This window comes from Alligator mississippiensis, chromosome 5 (assembly GCF_030867095.1).
Source record: "Alligator mississippiensis isolate rAllMis1 chromosome 5, rAllMis1, whole genome shotgun sequence".
Lineage (NCBI taxonomy): Eukaryota > Metazoa > Chordata > Crocodylia > Alligatoridae > Alligator > Alligator mississippiensis.
The window spans coordinates 220,300,079-220,319,463 of NC_081828.1; the positions used below are offsets into that span (position 1 = coordinate 220,300,079).

Consider the following 19,385-nt stretch of genomic DNA (forward strand, 5'->3'; position numbering starts at 1 on the left):
AGCTATGACTCCAAGATCCCTCTCTGCCTCCGAGCTGCTGAGGAGGTCGTCCCCCAACCTGTAGGTGTGCTGGGGGTTCCTCCTCCTCAGGTGGAGTACCTTGCATTTATCTTCGTTGAATTGCATTTTATTTCGTTCCGCCCATTGGTCCAACCTATCCAGATCGGCCTATATCTGCTCCCTGCCCTCCAGTGTCTTAACTTTGCCCCATAATTTGGTATCATCCGTGAACTTGGAGAGGGTGCTCTCCACACCCTTGTCCAAATTGCTGATGAAGGTATTAAATAATACCAGCCCGAGGACCGAACCCTGTGGGACCCCACTGCCCACCTCCTCCCAGGCTGAGAACGACCCGTCCACCCCCACTCTCTGGGCACGGTCCCTGAGCCAGTTGTCACTCCCTGACCGTGTAGGCATCCATTGCACAGCCCCTTAGCTTCCCTATGAGAATAGGATGTGAAACTGTGTCGAAAGCCTTCCTAAAGTCCAGGTAGATGACATGGGCCTCCACTCCTGTGTCAAGGCAGCGTGTGACCTGGTTGTAAAAGGCTATAAGGTTTGTCAGGCAGGATCTACCTGGGACGAACCCGTGCTGGTTTATTTTCAGCATTGTTTCCCCTGCCAGGCCTGCACAAATGCACTCTTTGATTATTTTTTCCAGTGTTTTCCCAGGAATAGAGGTAAGACTGACTGGCCTAAAGTTACCCAGCTCATCCCTTCTCCCTTTCTTAAAAATGGGCACCGCATTGGCCTTTTTCCAGTCCTCAGGGACCTGGCCTGTGCACCACAGTGCTCGAACAACCATGCCAGCGGCTCAGCAATGACACAGGCCAATTCCTTCAGCACCCGTGGATGGAGGTCATCCGGGCCGGCTGACTTGTGCCCATCCAGCTCCTCCAAGTGCTCCTTCACTAAGTCAGCACTAACCTTTGGCGGTCTGGTGCCTTTTGGACATCCGTCTATGTCCAAGGTGGGGGGATTGTCTTGGTCAGTATTGAGGAATACTGAAGCAAAGACCTCATTGAAGAGCTTAGCTCTGCCTTTTTGTCTGCATCAACCACCAACTGTCCTGACTCGTCCTGCAGGGCCCTGTGCTACTCTGCGCCTTATTTTTGCTCACTGTGTATCTGCCGCAGGAATTTTATCCATCTATATATAGATATATATATACTCTACCTCCAATACTGCCAAGTTGCCAAGTGAACCACACAGGCAGCTCAAAGCGCCCTAAGAACCTGTTACACAGTTTGCACCCTCACAACCGCACACCCATCTCCACACCCGCCCCCACCACTGCCCTCCTCAGAGGGTCGCTCCCGACAGCCGATGCCAGACCCCTCTGCCCCAGACGAGCTCTGCCATGTCTTTGCCGGTGGCCTCGTCTGTCTTCCTGCAGTACCAGCACGTTTCACTCAGTCCCACTGCATTGTAATCCAGTCCCGCGCTGTGGGGCCGAGTGTGCGTCCGCGAGCCGGTTCCTGGGTTTCCACAAGTCGCTGTCAGGGCGTCTGGGCAGGGCCCGCAGGAATCACTTCCCTGGTCGGGTCCCGGAGCCGTGTGGGCACCACGAGGCGCGCACGGCCGGGCCGTCCCCCACCCCCGGCTAGGGCAGTCCCAGAGGAGGGGTCGGTCCATCCTGCCGGGCCGGTCTCGGGCAGGTGGATGGCCCTGTCTGCCGGCGCTGTTGCTCCATGGCCGCGCAGGGCGTGCTCCCGCTGCGGGGCCCCGGGACAGTTGCTCCTACCCCGGGCACCGGGTCATGTCCACAGGCGCTGCGCTGCCTCTTGCCCCAAGCACCGCACAGCAGCGCGGCCCGCCAGGGAGCCCAGCGCCCGCCCCGCCCCGGGCCACGCGCGCCCCCAGCCCCAGCCCCAGCCCCGGACGCACGGGGACGGCTCCCGGCACGGGGGCATCGGCATCGGCATCGGCATCGGCATCGGCGTCTGCCCGGGCGGCGGCGGCGCGAGCCCTGCAGCCGCCCCGCCCCGCCCCGCCCCGCACAGACCCGGGCGATGCCGGCCGCCCTCCCCCGGCCCCGGCCCCGCGGCGGGACGTGCGGGAACGACCCCGAGGGGCGGCCGGGCCCGCCCGCTGCCCAGCCCCACGGGCCGGGCCCTCCTCCGCCTCCGCCCGCAGCCGGGCCGGCAGCTCCTGCCGGGGGCAGAAGCCCCTCTTCGGCCCCGGCCCGGGTCTGACGGGACGAGCCCCGGCCCCGCCGGACACGCGCCCGGGCGGCCCCGATCCCCATCCCGATCCGCCCGCACGGCCCCGCCCCGCCCCGTCTCGCCCCGCCCCGCCCCATGACGTCACGGGAGTGACGCGCGAAGGGAGGAGGCCGCCGGGAGCGAAGGAGGTCGGGACCGGGCCGGCCGCGCTCGGGGGGACGGCTGCGGGGCGGGGCGGGGCTGCGCGCGGGGGTCTCCGCAGCCCCGGGGGGGGGTCTGGTTGCTTTGTCCCGGGAGCGGAGCCGAGCCGAGCCGAGCCGAGCCCCCCCCCGGGCAGGGGGCCGACACGTCGGGGTGCGGGGAACCCGTCCGGGCCCGGGCGCGGGGGGGGGGCAGGGAAGCAGTCACGTGCAGAGGTGGGAAACGGACAAAAGCAGGAGAGCGCCCCCCCCCCATCCTGTCACCGCGGAGACCGGGTGACAGACCCTGGCGCGGAAGGACCTTCCAAGCCGAGTCGGGCGATGCTGAGCCCCGGTTCTGCCACAGGCACCAGGCCACGGAGCTGCAGCCGCAGGAGGAGCCGGTCCAGCACCGGGAGATGCGGGGGCCGGCAGTGATGTGGGCCATGCAGCCCCCGTCTGGGACCGGTTCCCCCACACACCCCCCAGCCGGGGCCGGGGCCGGGGCCGAGCTCCCCGGCCCAGAGCCCTGGCGCCAGCGCTTCCGGGGCCTGTGCTACCGGGACGCCCCGGGGCCGCGGGAGGTGTGCCGGCGCCTGCAGGAGCTGTGCCGGGGCTGGCTGGAGCCCCAGCGCCGCAGCAAGGAGCAGGTGCTGGAGCTGGTGGTGCTGGAGCAGTTCCTGGCCATCCTGCCCCCGGGCATGCGGAGCTGGGAGTGGGGGCGCAGCGTGCAGACCTGCGCCCAGGCCGTGGCCCTGGCCGAGGGGTTTCAGCGGGGGCTGGAGGAGGACGAGAAACGCCAGGTGAGAAGGTTTCGCCCTGGTCGTGGATGCTGCTGTCCCCGTGTCCGTGTGTGTGTGGGATGCTCCCTCCCCCCGTCGCTCCCACGTCCCTGCTCCCCCGTGATGGACTGATCTCGTCCCCAGGTCGCGGCGCGGGGGAAGGTGCAGGACGTGGGCGCAGAGGAGATGCCGTCCCCGGGGGCGCGGCGGGAGCCTGGCGATGCCTGGCGGGAGCAGCCCCAGGCCCGCGGTGCCGACAGGCCGCTGGAGGAGGCCGGGCAGAGGGAGACGCGGGGGCCTCAGGACCCCGAGGAGGAGCCCCCGCCCCGCCAGGAGTCAGGTGAGGCGCAGGGCGGCGGCCCGGGCGTGCGAGGTGTGGGCGCCGGCGAGGCCGTCCTGCACGCGGGGAGCGGTCGGACGTCTGCCCGTGCACGGGACAGGGCTGCGGTATTTGTTGCCCTGGGGGGGGCAGAGCTGTGGTCCCCGTGGGGGTGTCTCCCAGGCTGGGGCCCTCGGTCTTTCTCCGTGACTGTGCAGCACCCAGCAGAGAGGGGCTTCGTCTTGCTTGGGCCTTGTCGTGCTGCCGCGATGACAGTCAGTGACCTTATTCACGTCCCAGCAGCCAGTGTTCGCTCGTCCCTTTCTCGTGCCTCCACGAGCCCTCCATGCCCCGCAAGGGGCTGGTGCAGGTGAGATGCCCCAGTGGTCTCCGTCTGGGGCAGGTACAGTTAACCCAGGCCTCTCTCTTGCAGACTGCCCCAAAACAGAGGAGACCTGGGAGATGTCAGCAGATGAAAGCTCCTCGGGCTGCTGCCCCAGACGAGGCCCTTCCCCAGGAGCAGGTACGGAGCGGTGGTTCTCCCTTTTCCAGCAGCACGAGGCACCGTCCCTCAGTGGAGTGATCTCTCCTCCACATGTTTTCATGGGGTCAGTGTCCCAAAGGATCGGCTGTTCTTGTTCTCCCAGCGCCCCTGGAAGCCTTTCACGTGCCCTGGAGAAGCCCCACCGTGCATTCCTCCTCCCCGACCCCTAACCTGTGGATGTGACACAGCACCAACATCCCCCCAGCTTCTTCCCCAAGGAGCGCAGTCCCTGCGGGCTCTGACATGGTGTTGTGATCCCCGCCCCGAACTGAGACAGTTATTGGGTCTCATCTTCTTCCTCATGCCCTTAGAAGTCCATTAGGAAGAGCTGTGGGGCTTGGAGTCTTTCTTCTCCCCACTCGCCACACAATGAAGCCTCTGGCTGCCTTTGTCCCGGGCCAGTACAGGAGACGAGCAGGGCTTTCCCCGTGCCAGCAGCACCAGAGCTCATTTCTACCTTCTTCGCCCCGCAGGTGCTGGGACCCTGAGCAGAGCTGAGCAGAAGCCTCCTGGAGAAGAGCCTGTAACCCTGGAGCTGCACAGGACTTCCCCAGGGAGCCTGGAGGAGAGGGGCTCCCCGACACGTGAGCTGGGCCAACTGCAGAAGGGGCAGGGCAGGCCTCCAAGGCAAGAGGTGAGCAGGGCACCAGGTTGGGTTGGGGGCGGGAGGACACCTGGGGCAGAGCACAGGAGGAGTTGGGGGTGGTGTAAAGAAGATGGGGAGCGGGGAGCTCTGAAGAGCGACAAGCCTGTGGTGACAAACGTGGAAACGCAGCAAGCTGCATTAGCAGGAGCCCCCTCCCAAGTGCAGAGAGCAAGGGGGGCTGGCACGGGAAGGCCTGGTCAGAGCGCGAGGAGCTGGGGCTCCCTGACCCCAAAAGTGCTGAGCTGGGCTAAGGCAGATGCCTGAACTCCTCTGTCCACAGCTGCATCCACATCACAGGTCAGCTGACTAGTGGGGACTTTTACACCTCTGCCTGGCACAGCTAGACTTGCAATTACTAGTACAGAGTCATTGCAGACAGGGCTGAGGGGGCTGGAAGCAGCTGGAAGAGGAGACACTGATGGTGTAATGCTTGTGACTACAGCTCCGGGAGGTGTTTGAGGACGTGGCTGTGTATTTCACACGGAAGGAGTGGGAGCTGCTGGAAGATGAAGACAAGGTGCTTTACCGGGACGAGATGCTGAAGTATTACGAAGCCCTCATTTCCCTGGGTAAACTGTCTCTGGTTGCAGCAAGGGACATTTAGATTAGATATTAGGCAATTCTCTCACTGGGAGGGTCGTGAAACAGTGGAACAAGTTGCCCAGAGAGGTGGTGGCAGCTCTGTCCTTGGAGGTTTTCAAGACCTGGCTAGACAAAGCCTTGGCTGGGATGATGTATTTGGGGTTGGTCCTGTTATGAGCAATGGGTTGGACTGGATGCATGGATGTCTGGTGCCTCTTGAGTCATGGGGGCATGTGCCCCCCCCTGACACCAGTCAGCGACTGGGGAGGGTCCCCCGGCAGCCAATCCTGCTGGTTGCGGCGGCACCGATTTCACTCACTGTCAAAGCAGCCACGACGCTTCGGGAGCTCCACAGCCACTTTCCAACGTGCCGCAGCGCTTTAGCTGGCAGCCCTGCTCCCCGGCCGGTGCTCACGGGGTGGCACTAGTGCTCCCGCCTGTCCCCCTGCCTGCCAGCTATGCAGGAAGCGTGGCCTGAAAGGGGGTGCACTGGCACTCTCGCGAGGTGCATGTGCACCCCCTAAGCATCGCCACTGACTAGATGTGACCTCCTGAGTCCCCTTCCAGCCCCAACTTTCTATGATTCGATGTGAACTCTGGAGCTTCTTAGTCTACTGCCTGTGTTTTGACAGTCTTGCCCTCGAGCACTCTTGGTTGGTGGTTTACATCTTTCTACCCACTGCTCTGTCCATGATCAGGCCTGTCTCACATTTCACATTGGTAGATCCTCCTCCATTTGATCAACCCCCCTTCACTTACATCTTCCCCCTTCTTGTAACTCCTGGTGCTTCCAGGTGCAGCAGTTCCTTGACAACATGATCTCCCTTTGCCTTCCCAGCGTGTTCATATCATGTCTAGTTTGTTGTACATAAATGCACTAAGAGCTGTTCCTTGGGGAAATGATTCTGATTTCTTGCCTCGCTTGTCCTCTCCAAGCTCAGTTAGCAATCCCAGCATGCTCAGTTGTGTGATATCTAAATCCCCTTTTCTTCTCCTTTGGTTCTGCCCTAGCAGAAGTTGACCGTAGTCTTATCAGCCACTCATGCCACACCAGGTGGACGATGCATTTCCTCAACACTTCCTTTAGTGACTGTTGTACACGTGATGTAACCCAGGTACTTCTACCAAGGGATCACTGAAAGTTTCTGTCCACATTCCTCCCTAGTATCTTCTGCTTCATACACCAGGATCTCCTGGGATGATCCTCACATTGGATGGGATGACTGCTTCACCTGCAAATGCAATTATAAAATCATCCTTTCATGTGCCCTGGTGATGATGAGTTACCCTCTCTCCTAGAAAAAAATCTCAGTTTCAGCCACCTCTCGTGTGTTTTCATTCCTAGAAGTCCTCACTGTAAACCTGCACTGAAAATAAGATAATTTCCACTCCTTTGCCTGGTATTACACCAATAAGATAAATGTTATCCATCCATAATTGTGTCCAGTGTCTCTTCTTTGTGGTACCTTGAAAACAGTAAAAGCTTTATCTTTCTGCTCCCTCCTACGGCATGTATCACTGCATCTCCATGCCTCTCCCTGATGACTGCCAGTTTAATGCCCTTTCTATACCAGGGAGTGGTTGGGCTTTGCTGTGCCCATCCGTCCACCACCTGGGTGACAAGGACCATCATCTCTTCAAGGCTTCTCCCTGCAGTGCCTTCTCTTTCATCCCAGATGCCCATCCTCCCTTGTCCATCAAGGCCCTGATAGAAACCTTGAGCTCCTTGGATAGATCCCCAAATCCCAGTTGGTTGTTCTGCATCCAGTACCCCGTCACTAACCCTGTTTAACCACTGCCCCAAACAGGATATCAGGGTCCCACACCGGACTTAGTCTGCCGCATCCAGCAAGGACAGGTGGAGCTGTGGGTCTGTGAAGATGAGGACGGTGGGGAAATCTCAAGGTCCGAGGAGCTGCTGCCAGGTGAGTTGTGGCTGTCCCCTCCACCCGACTGCGCTAAGTAATGCTCCGTGCCCAGAGTGCCCACCCGCCCGGGGGACGTGGAAAGTGAGACCTGTCCTGTGCTGCCATTGCAGGGTGCTGACCTCAAGCACAGTACATAACGCTGCAACGTGTCCAGGCAGGTCTTGTTCCCGCTCCCTGAAATTCAATGGTGTGGAGACAAACAACTTTTCCCTTCTTCTCCCTCTAATGACATACGTCATGGGACAATCAGATTTGGTGTCTTGACTTATTGGCCGAGATATAGTTTCCCTGGGATACTGTGGTCTTGAATTTCCATCTCCACTCAGCAATGTAATAGTTCATCCCCCAGCCCAAGGTAGCCATACCTCTCTAACACTGTCCCAGGGCATTATGGTACGCAGAGGCTCTGTGTAGCTGTTACCGTAGGACAAGGAAGAAGCTGCTCTTCCTCTTCTGCTCAGGCTGCTCTGGACCCCAGGAAGCGTTTCATCACGGTCTCGGGATGCATTAAAGGACTCCGCAGCATGGGTGGGATTCAGAAACTTTCATGTGGGCAGAAGTGAGTCCCCACAGTTTGCACCACTATTGCCCCCTTCATGTTTCCTCTTTGCGGCCCTGCGTGTCACGAAGTCTGAAACTTGGCACAAAGTCCAGGTTCAGGCTCATGCCAAGGCCTTTGACCTGGTGCAGACTCCTGTGACATGGAGCCCACCTGGGACCTGTCAGCAGAGGAAAGCTGCACGGGCTCATCTCCTGCACCAGACCGTGCCCTGGAAGCAGGCAGGCATCGCAGCCCTGCTCCTTTCAGAAGAGAGAGCCGTAGCTCTAAGCCCTTCCCTCCTCCTTAGCCCGCTACAGCGTGAAGCCATTCAGGTACTGTCCTAACGCACATGTCCCACACGTGCTTCTCCTAGCAGGGTCTGAGGTGTTGGGGCTGACAGCTGGGCCAGAAACTCCTGAGAGTCCTGCTCTGAACCCCACCGAGCAGTGAACGTTATCCCAGCAGAGGGACCTGCCCCTCCCGCAGCCCCAGCACTTGGGGTTTTGGCAGGGAGACCTGGTTTTCTTCAGGGGACACAAGTGCCAAGGAGCAGGCCTGCTGTGCGGCCCGTGCCAGCTGAACGAATAGCAGCGTTTGCCCTCTGCCAACAGGGTAGGCACTAATCTGGTGTTTCTCTTCCCCGAGCAGGAGGCACCTGGCTGCTGAGCAGAGCTGAGGAGCAACCTCCTGCGGATGGGGCTGCAGACCTGGAGCCAGCAGGGACTTCCCCAGGGAGTTTGGCTGAGATGGACCCCCTCACACCTGAGGAGGATCAGTGGCACAAGAGTCAGGGGAGGCCCCAAAAGCAGAAGGGGAATGTAGCGGTGAACCAGGTACCAGTTTCAGTTGGGCGTGAGAGTGGAGAAGGGGCAATACCCAGAAAGAGCCCTGGGTGCAGGGAAAAGTTTGTGGAGCTGAGAGACCTAAAGAGCCGCTGGAAAGATGCACTGTGTCCCAGCCAAGGCAGTGGGGAGGGGCTCAGAGGGAAGCAGGAGCTCACTGCCAAGCACTGGGGCAAAACCCACCCCAGAAAAGGTCAGGAAAGCCCATCCCTCCTGGCTCTTCACAAGATAAGGCACAGTGGGGAGAAGCCCCACGTATGCACCAAGTGTGGGAAGAGCTTCACCTGCCTCTTGACCCTGGTTGCTCACCACCAGACCCATTCTGGAGAGCTACGGCACCGCTTCACAAAACGGGGGTAGAGGTTTTTTGCGCCCCACAGACCTGGTCAGGCGCCTACATGTGCAGAGGGGGAAGCATCAGGCACGGCTGTGTCAAGTGTGGCCAGAACTTCACCCATTTTTTCTCCCTGTCTCAGCAGCAAAGCACCCACCTGGGCAGGAAGACACACCGCTGCACTGAGTGCAGGAAGAACTTCATCTGCTGGCAAGACCTGTCCCAGCACCAGTGTGTGCGGCACTGCTGCACCAAGTGTGGGAAGAGATTCAAGCAGCTCTCCAACCTGGCTAGGCACTGGTGCACGCACACAAGGGAGAAGCCACATCAGTGCTCAGAGTGTGGGAAGAGCTTCACTCAGTCGTCCTACCTGGCCCGGCACCAGCTCAGTCACACAAGGCAGAAGCCACATCGGTGCTCGGAGTGTGGGAAAAGCTTCACTTTTTCCTCCAGCCTGGCTGAGCACCAGTGTATGCATGCAGGGGAGGAGGTATATCAGTGCTCAGTATGTGGGACGAGCTTCACCCGACCCTCTCACCTGGCCCGGCACGAGCTCATGCACACCGGGGAGAAGCCACATCAATGCTTGGAATGTGGGAAAAGCTTCAACCGATCTTCTCACCTGGCCCAGCACCAGCGTATCCACACTGGGGAGAAGCCACATCAGTGCTCTGAGTGCGGGAAGAGCTTCACTCAGTCCTCCTACCTGGCCCGACACCAGGTCAGCCACACCAGGCAGAAACCACATCGGTGCTCGGAGTGTGGGAAAAGCTTCACCCAGTCCTCCAGCCTGACCAAACACTGGCTCATCCACACTGGGGAGAAACCACATCAGTGCTCGGAGTGTGGGAAGAGCTTCACTTATTCCTCCAGCCTGGCTGAGCACCAGCGTATGCACAAAGGGGAGGAGGTATATCAGTGCTCAGTATGTGGGACGAGCTTCACCCGACCCTCTCACCTGGCCCGGCACCAGCTCATCCACACCGGGGAGAAGCCACATCAGTGCTTGGAGTGTGGGAAGAGCTTCAACCGATCCTCTAACCTGGCTAAGCACCAGCTCATCCACACTGGGGAGAAACCACATCAGTGCTCAGAGTGCGGGAAGAGCTTCACCCACTCCTCCAGCCTGACCCAACACCGGCTCATCCACACAGGGAAGAAGACACATCAGTGCCCAGAGTGCGGGAAGTGCTTCACCCGATCCTGTCACCTCACCCGGCACCAGCTCATCCACACCGGGGAGAAGCCATATCAATGCTTGGTGTGTGGGAAGAGATTCAACCGATCCTCCAACCTCGCCCAGCACCAACTCATCCACACCAGGGAGAAACCACATCAGTGCTTGGTGTGCGGGAAGAAGTTCAGTCGATCCTCCATCCTGGCCCAGCACCAGCTCATCCACACAAGGTAGAAGTCACAGCAGTGCTCAGTGTGGGAAGCGCTTCCTCCACTCCACCAGACTGGCTCGGCACCAGTGCATCCATAGTCAGCAGTGTCCATAATTCTGCCAGCAATACAGGAAGGGCTTGGGGATTTATACCTGCCTAGCACCCACCCGTGTCTACATTCAGGGAAGTGGTCTCATGCTCATGTGATGCAGCAACAGTTCACCCTTCGTTCAGCCCTTCTAGGGCACTGCAGATCCCAAAGGACACAGGGGCTGCCCTCCCAGGTCTGATGTGGGTGATGGTTTAAAAGGAAACACGTCAGGCAGAGGCTAGCCGGATGCTGGGGGAACCTGTAAGGAAAAGATCATCCTGGGAGCCTGTGGCATCCCCATCATTCTCCAAAAGCAGCTGGTGCTCTCACGGGGAGAAGTACCTGCACAGTAGGTGCCCTCCCCAAGACAGCTGGCTCCAAATGACCCCCAGGGACTGTCTTTGGCCAACTCCCAGCTTCAACTTCCCTCCTGGTCCCAGGGTCCTTGTATGTGAAGCTCTGCAGTTGCAGGGAGGAGGACGTTTATTGCTAGAGAAGGATTCCCTGCCTTCCACCCTGCCCATGCCTTTCCTCCCCACTGCATCATCCCTTTCCCAGGCCTGCACATGCCCAGCAGGGTCTGCAAGAAACTGCTACAGCCGCCCCATGAGCCCAGTTTTGGCAGGTTTCACTTCCCAGCCCGTCATCAGATCTCTGCACCACCAGGTGCCAGCTGCCCCCCGTCCTCCTTCCCTTCATGCTATTGTCTATAGCATATTTCTTGATAATCAAGCCCCACAACTTAACATGATACCCCTGTGGTTGATCTCTGTGTCCTCTGCAGAGCTGTGAAATGGAAACAGACCAGGGCCCAGAACCCTTTCCATGGAAGATCTCTGTGATTCCTCACCCCCGTCCCTTTCCAGAGGATTCGCCACAATCCAGGGGGTTTTGATTAGGCTCAGAAGCAGGAGTTCATCATCTTTGAGGCATCAGTCCCAAATCCTGCTGTACAGCCAAGAACCCTTCCCTTTTGAATGACCCCCTGCCCAGGGGGAAGTAGAGTCTCTTCTCTGGGTTAAATGCGATAGTTGGGGTAAATGAGGTGCAGCCTGTGACAGGTCCTGGCCCTTCTGTGGAAGGGCGGGGAAAGTGTGAAGGCATCCTGTGGGTGAAACGCAGCATGTTGTAATTTCCCACTGGGAATATCGAGGCTTCCCTGCTAGTGCCAAAGCCATTTGGCTCCATGAGTGCCTGTAGGGGCTACTCCTACAGTGTATATAAATCTGCCTTCTCTCTTTCCCTTTTATAGCATTTAAGAAAATAAATATCACTTCTCAGTGAGCCATTTTTTTTGGCAGGATGGCTCGTTTCTCTTGTTGTTGGAGATGGCCACAGAAAGAAGGGAGGGGATGGGACTTTGTTCAACACATTCTGAATGTGCCGGTTTCCTGTTGAATGGCTAAGGGGTGGTGAAGTTTGGGGCCAGGTGTGTAGGTGAGGGAGTGTGTGGCAAAGGAATTGAAATCCAACCCACCCCTTTCCAAGAGGAGGGCATGTGTGCAGATCAGTCAAGGTCCCTGATGTCTCTTCAGAAGTCCTGTGTCCCCAGTGTAGTTCTCACTGCTTTTTGTGGCATAGTCCTGTGGAGAAGAGCGTGGTGTGTTACAAAAGTAGATGTGTAAGCACTGGTTGTGGGGGCCCTGAGCAGGCTTGAATGGAAGCATAGGGAGGCCCCAAAGTCCACTAAGGCCCCCACTATCTGAAATTGGTCAGACTGCATGTGGGGATGTGGCCAGCCTCTGCCTGCAAAGAGAAAGGCCAAATAGCTGCTTCTCTCCCACAGCAGCTCCAGCAAGTGGATGGGAACATGGGAGAGTCCCACTGAGACCCTGCCCAGAGGTCAGGCCTCCACTTACCCCCGTGGCCACAGCCACGTCATGCTCCAGTTCTTATTTGATGATGACATTTGCACCAGGAGGGATGAAGCCAGTACATCTTCCCTTTTGATTTCTTTCCCCTCGGCTCAGATTGCAGAGACCCAAAAGGCTGCTGAGCAAGGTGAAGTTGGAGGTGGTGATTTAGAGCCCACATCTGGCAGCCTGTGTCAGGTTTCAGACAGTGTATAAACCTGCCTCCTCCTTTTCCCTCTATTACGGTGTTTAAGAAAATGAACTCCCTGTTAACTATGTAGCAGGAACTGAACTAATGTAGGTGATGTTAACATAAGGTGTAATAATAGTGAAATATAACCATGTTAGTCTTGTCCTGTAAGCAACTTGAAAACTTCATTTTGTATCCTTCTGCTTGACGTAAGTGAATGAACTCTGCGTCGCCTTTATGTAGGAGTGTGTGTAAAAGGGTGAATGGTGAGATAAGGGCATAGAGATGGGAGAAGAAGATTTAACTGTTTGTGTAAGCAACAAGGCGCCAATGTACGTTACCAGTCAGTAAACTAATTAATGAATGGCTGAAGAATCCCTTTGAGGCCAAGCACAAGAGATATAACGAGGAGGAAGAATGCACACATCCTTTCTAAGGTCTCGCTCATGATTTGAGCAATTGGCAATTTAAAGTAACAACTAGGCACCCTCAAAGAGAGAAAAACCTATCAACTAATTGCCCAATAGTTTGGTGGTAATGCCTGGGCAAGACCATGCCAATGTTCATGTGCTCTTGTAACGTTTGCACCCACATTATGAAGCCCACTCAAACCCCCTTTGGTCTCTTCCAGCCCTTATTCACTTCCTCTCAGCCATGGTCCACTATTCTGAAGGACCATGATATTTTTAGATCTTCCCTAATTGTTTGAGTTCTCTGTGATCTGGATAGTGACAGATTTACTACGCTGGTGCACGGCATCCCGTGTGTAAGTCTTTCCTCAGTCAAGGGCACTGCCCATCTGTGGTTGGACCACATAGTTCACATCCACAGTCTTCAAAGCAGCAAAACATTCAACTGTTCATCCCAGTTTGTCTCCTGGCTTGGGCACAAGGTCCTGAAACTTTTTGGTTTGGGACCAAGGTTTCATCACCACATCACCCACACGTGAACAGCCAAACCAAGAGAACCAGGCAGGTGTGTGCGTTGTTGGAACATTCATCAATATATATATATATATATATATATATATACTGCTGACACTGAAGCATTGCATGATACAGGCCTGAGGAGCAAAAGTGTCCCATGCATGAGCTCTTTCTAGAGGCAGAACTTGACCAATCGGTCAGATGAGCACTCCTGTTAGGAGCTGGAAGGAGGAGACGACTGGACGAGGTGGAGGTTAGTCCAGGAACAGAACACCTAGGTCAAGATGTGAAACAAGCCGATAGCAAAAGACATATCAAGATATTTGTTGAATGTAATAAGTAATTTGTTTGGATGACGATAGAAGGAAAATTAGAAAGCAGTGGCCAACAGGAGCCTGCGTGGTGTTGTACTGATACCTTGCCACAGGCATACATGAAACATTATCTTGCCTGTGAACTCACAGCTGTGTTTGGGCCATGGCTTGTAGACAATAACCTGGTTTAAACCTTTGCTAGCTGCTGTGGTGGGCGAGTAGGTGGTGCTCCTGTGCTGAACCACCCACCTCACTGCACCCGATGACCTTCCAGGCTCCGAGTGTCTCCCTGGGGGCACCTCGCATCCGGCCACCGCCTTCCTGGAGCACAGCTGCTAGCCTGGAGGAAACGCTGCCTGCGCCCAGGGTCTGGACTGATCTGGGACCTGCGCCCTCTGGGAAACACAGGCCTCTTAGTCCTTGAGGGTACTTAGTTCATGGTTGGTCGGGTTGGAAGGGACCTGAGCGGATCAACAAGTCCGACCCCCTGCCATGGCGGGAAAGAGTACTGGGATCAAACGACCCCAGCAAGGTGTTCATCTAACCTCCTCTTAAAGACCCCCAGGGTAGAAGCCAGCACCACTTCTCTTGGAAGTTGGTTCCAGATCCTAGCCGCCCTGACTGTGAAGTAGTTCCTACGGATGTCTAGTCTGAATCTACCCTCTGCCAGCTTGTGACCAGTATTTCTAGTCACTCCTGGTAGCGCTCGGGGGAACAGGGGCTCCCCCAATGCCTGTTGGTCCCCCCTGACTAGTTTGTAACAGGCCACCAGGTCCCCCCTCAACCTTCTCCTGTGGAGGCTGAACAGGTTCAGGTCCCATCGCCTCTCCTCGTAGGGCCTGCCCTGCTGCCCCTGACCATGCGGGTGGCCTCCTCTGGACCCTCTCCATGCTGTCCACATCCCTCCTGAAGTGCGGCGCCCAGACCTGGACGCAGTACTCCAGCTGTGGCCTGACCAGTGCCACGTAGAGGGGGAGGATCACCTCCTTGGACCTGCTCGAGATGCATCTGTGGATGCACGACAAGGTGCGGTTGGCCTTCCTGACCGCGTCCCCACACTGCCGGCCCATGTTCATTTTGGCATCAATAATGACTCCAAGATCCTTTTCTGCCTCTGTGCTGACGAGAAGGGAGTTCCCAGCCTGTAGGTCTGCTGCTGGGTCTTCCCCCCAGGTGCAGCACCTTGCACTTGTCAGTGTTGAAACCCATCCTGTTCTCATCTGCCCACCCCTGTAACCTGTCCCGGTCCGATTGCAGCCTATTCCTCCCTTCTAGCGTGCCTGCTTCTCCCCACATCTTAGTGTCATCTGCAAATTTGAGCAGGGTGCTTTTCACCCCCTCGTCCAAGTCGCTGATGAAGATGTTGAACAGTGCGGGCCCAAGGACCGAGCCCTGGGGGACCCCACTGCCCACAGCCCCCCAGGTCGAATAGGACCCGTCCACCACCGCTCTCTGGGTGTGGCCCTCCAGCCAGTTAGCGACCCATCTCACTGTGTAGGTGTTGACACCACAGACTCCTAGTTTTTTAATGAGGATGGGGTGAGAGACAGTGTCGAAGGCCTTCCTGAAGTCCAGAAACACTACGTCCACTGCTACCCCTGCGTCTAAGGATGTTGTACCTGGTCGTAGAAGGCACCAGGTTGGTCTGACAGGACCTGCCTCGAATGAACCCATGTTGGTTGCCCCTAAGCATAACCTCCACTGCTGGCCCCTCGCAGACATACGCCCGGATAATTTTCTCAAAAAGCTTTCCCAGGACCAAGGTAAGACTCACGGGCCTATAGTTTCCTGGGTCCTCCTTCCCCCCTTTTTTGAAAATGGGAACCACTTTGGCCCTTTTCCAGTCCTCCAGCACCACACCAGAGCACCACGAGTGCTTGTAAAGCCGTGCCAGGGGTCCTGCAATGACTTCTGCTCATTCCCTCAGCACTCGGGGGTGGAGATTGTCAGGACCAGCTGATTTAAATACATCCAGTCCCTCCAGAAGTTCCCTGACTAGATCTTTGCTGACCCTAGATCTGGGTACGCCTCCCACGGGGCCTGAGGGGGTCCCGGTGGGGGGATGACCTGGTCTCTGCTCAGAAAAATGGAAGCAAAAGAAATTGTTAAGTAGGTTAGCTCTGCTGTCTGGTGTGACGGCCAGATTTCCTAGTGTGTCCTGCAGAGGCCCCACGTTACCCGGTAACTTCTTTTTACCCGCTATGTATTTAAAAAAGGACTTCTTATTGTCCTTGATCCAGGTCGCTAGTCCCAGTCCCACCTCCGCTTTGGCCTTCCTGACCTACGGCCCCCCGGCAGCCCTGAGCAACCAAGGTATAGTCCTCTTTGGTGATGGCTCCTCCCTTCCAATGGGTGTACGCCTCCTTTTTAGCTTGGAGATATTTCCGGATGCTTTGGTGAGCCATGGGGGCCTTTGCACCTCTTGCCCCCTTTGATCCATGTAGGGATTACCTCCCTTTGGGCTTGGAGGATCATCTCTTTCAGGAATGACCACTCTTCTTGGACACCCAACTCCCCCCCCCCCACCCTTCCGGACCCCAGTGCCTCCCCGACTAGTCTCCTTACCTCGTTGAAATCCTCCCTCCTGAAGTCCGGGGTTGCTGCCTTGCTGCAGTCCTTTGCCACCCTGCGCTGGATGGTGAATCCCAGCAGGCAATGATCACTGTCGCCCAGGTGTTCGAGCACCCACAGACCCCTCATCAGGTTGTTGCCCGTGGCCAGAACCAGGTCCAACAAGGCGTCTCCCCCGGTGGGGCTATGCACCTCCTGGGTTAGGTGGAGGTCCTGTATCTCGGCTAGGAACCTACGTGAGGAACCTGCATGAGCGGTTAGATCTGGCTGACTGCTCTTCCCAGCAGATGTCTGGAAAGTTCAGGTCACCCATGATGACCACGTCCTTTGACCTAACTACCTCCATGAGCTGACTTAAGAAATCCCCGTCCAGCTCTTCCCCCTGGTTGGGTGGTCTGTAGTAGACCCCCACCGTTAAGTCCCTTTCCCCTCGGCCTTCTTGGACTCTAACCCAGAGCACTTCAGCCTGCCCCTCCTCTGACCCCGTGCTGCTCGTTGAGGATGTGTATTCCTCCTTGACGCAGAGCGCCACACCCCGCCTCTCCTCCCTGTCCTGTCCCTCCTGTACAGCCTATAGCCCTTGATATTCACCGCCCAGTCGTGTGTTGGGTCCCACCACATTTTGGTGAGCCCCACTATGTTTGGGTTGGTGTCAGCTAGCAGGAGGGCAAGGTCCTCCTGCTTGTTCCCCATGCTACGAGCATTAGTGTAGAGGCATTTGAGGCCTCCTGAAGATGCATGCACTGCCCCCCTAATCCCAGTACTACCCGGGCCCCTGTTACTTACCTGGGTATTTGTTCTGCTCGTCATTGGTCTAGGCTGGGCTGCTTTTGTGGGTGACGCTTGATTTGGTGGTCCAAGGCTACCTCCACCCTCGTCTTCCCCTTTCCCCAATGAGCCTAGTTTAAAGCCCACTGGAGGAGATCCGCCAACCTAGAAGAGAACACGCTTACCTTTGGGGGAAGGTGAAGCCCAGCCCATCTGAGCATGTCTCTCATCCTGATGTGTGGGTTGTTGTCTAAGAAGCCGAAGCCTGCCTCGAGACACCATTCCTGAAGCCTCAAGTTGAGCTCTCTGATTCAGGTCTCACGTCATCTTCTACATCCACTCACTGGTAGGACAGAAGAGAATACCACCTGTGCCCCTATCTCCTTCAGCATGCCCCCCCCACCACCCCTCCAGAGCATGGTAGTCCATCATCAGGTGATCGGGGCTTCTCCTGGCTGCATCATTAGTGCCCACATGGATTAGGACCATGGGGTAGTAATCAGTGTGGTGGATAATGGCCGGGATCATCCCTGTCACATCCTGGATCTTTGCTCCGGGCAGACAGTAGACTGCACGTGTTGAGGGGTCCTGGTGACGGATGGGACCCTCTGTACCTCTCAGGATGGAGTCACCTATGACAATCACTCAACGTTTCTACTTGACCCACCACCAGGACTTGGGGTGCTTCCCTCAGTTTGATGTACAAATAGTGGTCTCCCTTAGTCACCCAGACCAAGGGGACCTCAAGGCATAATTTACACCCTCTCCCAATAAGTCTCCAATGCTAGGTACAAAGGAGAACTTTATTGGTTACGAGGAGTATGTTTGAAATAGGGTACAGGCTAGAGCAATATCAGAGGAATCCCTTAGAGCAAAGTGGCATGGTAGCCTTTGATCACACATCTGAGTTATTTATTATAAGCTATATATCTAGCTAGATCTCAGATGGCTTACTCATGAGTATCATCCAGAGGCAGGTGGAGCTCCCCTCTGGAGGCAGGCAGCTCATTGATCATGAGTTTCAAGACAGAGAGTGAGTTTCAGATGGTCCAGCTTCTCTCTGAGTTTTCATCATGGCCACTGCCCCTCCTCCTGGGCAATCCTTCACTTATATAGCCCTCATGACCTCATTTATGTGATCCAATGAAGGCCAGCAACTGTGGGCTGCGAGCCAACCAGTCTGAAATGCATCACTGGTTGCCGGGCAGACTGGCAGGGTCTTAGCCCCCTCCCAGGCATGTTGGCATTGCTCAGAACAATAGGGAGCTTAAGCCCCACCACCCAGGTGTGTGAGGCCAGTCACATGGGCAGCGGGAGCAGGTTTCCCCCTCCCTCAGGAATGTATCCAGCTCCAGTCACAACTCAGGATCAGAGGTGTCTGCCCTCTGCAGTGACCATGGTAACCAATTTGTCAGATAGCAGAGCTTTGGGGAGAGTCAGATGTTCCGCCACAGCTGCAACTCCAGTTGTGCTTTGCCTTTCCTGATTTCATCCCTGCATGCCCGAGCAATACTCTTATATTACCCCCTGGTCATCTGTCCAGGCTCCCACTTCTTATAAACTCCCTCTTTTGTGTTTAAGCTCACTGAAGAGTTCTCTGCTAATCCACGCTGGTCCCCTGCCATACTTGTTAATCTTCCTGCCTCTCGGGATGGTTCATTCCTGCACTCTCAGTGAGGTTTCTTTAAATTATAATCAGCTCTCCTGGACTCCGTTCCTCCTCAGACTGGCTTCCCAGAGCATCCTGCTCATAATTTTTCTGATGAAGTCCAAGTCTGGTTTTCTAAAGCCCAAGGTCCATACTCTGCTGATCTTCTTTCTTCCTTTGGTCAGGATCCCAAACTCAATCATCTTGTGCGCAGTGCTGCCCAACTTGCCATCCACTTCTACATCCCCCACCAATTCTTCCCAGTTCATAAACCATAGGTCAAGAAGAGCATGGCCCCTAATTGCTCTCCTGAACACTTGCACTAGGAAGTTGTCTCCTACACCGTCCAACAACTTCCTAGATTGCCTGTGCATTGCTGTATTGCCCTCTCAGCAGATGTCAGGGTGACTGAGCCCTCCATGAGAACCGGGCCCTGTGGGCTGGACATTTCTGCTAGTTGTCTGAAGAAAGCTTCATCTACCTCATCCTCCAGGTCTGGGGTCTATAGCAGACACCCAACATGGCATCAGCCTTGCTGCTTTCCCCTCTAACCTGAACCCAGAGACTATCAAAAGACCTATCTCCAGTTTCATATTGAAGCTCTGACAACTATACAGCTTTTTTACACACAGCACAACTCTTCCTCCTCTTCTCCCCCACCTGTCCTTTCTGGACAGTCTGTACCCATCCATGACACTACTTCAGTCATGCGAGCTATCCCACCAAGCCTCTGTTTTTCTAATCATGGATAGTTCCTTGACTATGAGTTTGGAG

General features: G+C 56.4%; 1 protein-coding gene across 1 annotated transcript; it reads left to right on the forward strand.

Annotated features, from left to right (window-relative positions):
* Positions 1-2,331: 2,331 nt before the first annotated feature.
* On the forward strand, positions 2,332-12,555 carry LOC102563050 (zinc finger protein 436-like). The gene is made up of 9 exons (XM_059729310.1): positions 2,332-2,353; positions 2,712-3,147; positions 3,271-3,466; positions 3,879-3,968; positions 4,463-4,623; positions 5,078-5,204; positions 7,026-7,142; positions 8,335-8,519; positions 9,005-12,555. Exons 2-9 carry the CDS (start codon positions 2,764-2,766, stop codon positions 10,271-10,273), a joined length of 2,529 nt encoding a protein of 842 aa, XP_059585293.1. The 5' UTR covers positions 2,332-2,353; positions 2,712-2,763; the 3' UTR covers positions 10,274-12,555.
* Positions 12,556-19,385: the final 6,830 nt, after the last annotated feature.

Coding starts and splice junctions, on each gene's coding strand:
- LOC102563050 (XM_059729310.1), top strand. CDS start 2,764: ATGCGGGGGCCGGCAGTGATGTGGGCCATGCAGCCCCCGTCTGGGACC. Junction 3,467..3,878: donor CCCGCCCCGCCAGGAGTCAG/GTGAGGCGCAGG, acceptor TCTCTCTTGCAG/ACTGCCCCAAAACAGAGGAG. Junction 3,969..4,462: donor AGGCCCTTCCCCAGGAGCAG/GTACGGAGCGGT, acceptor TTCGCCCCGCAG/GTGCTGGGACCCTGAGCAGA.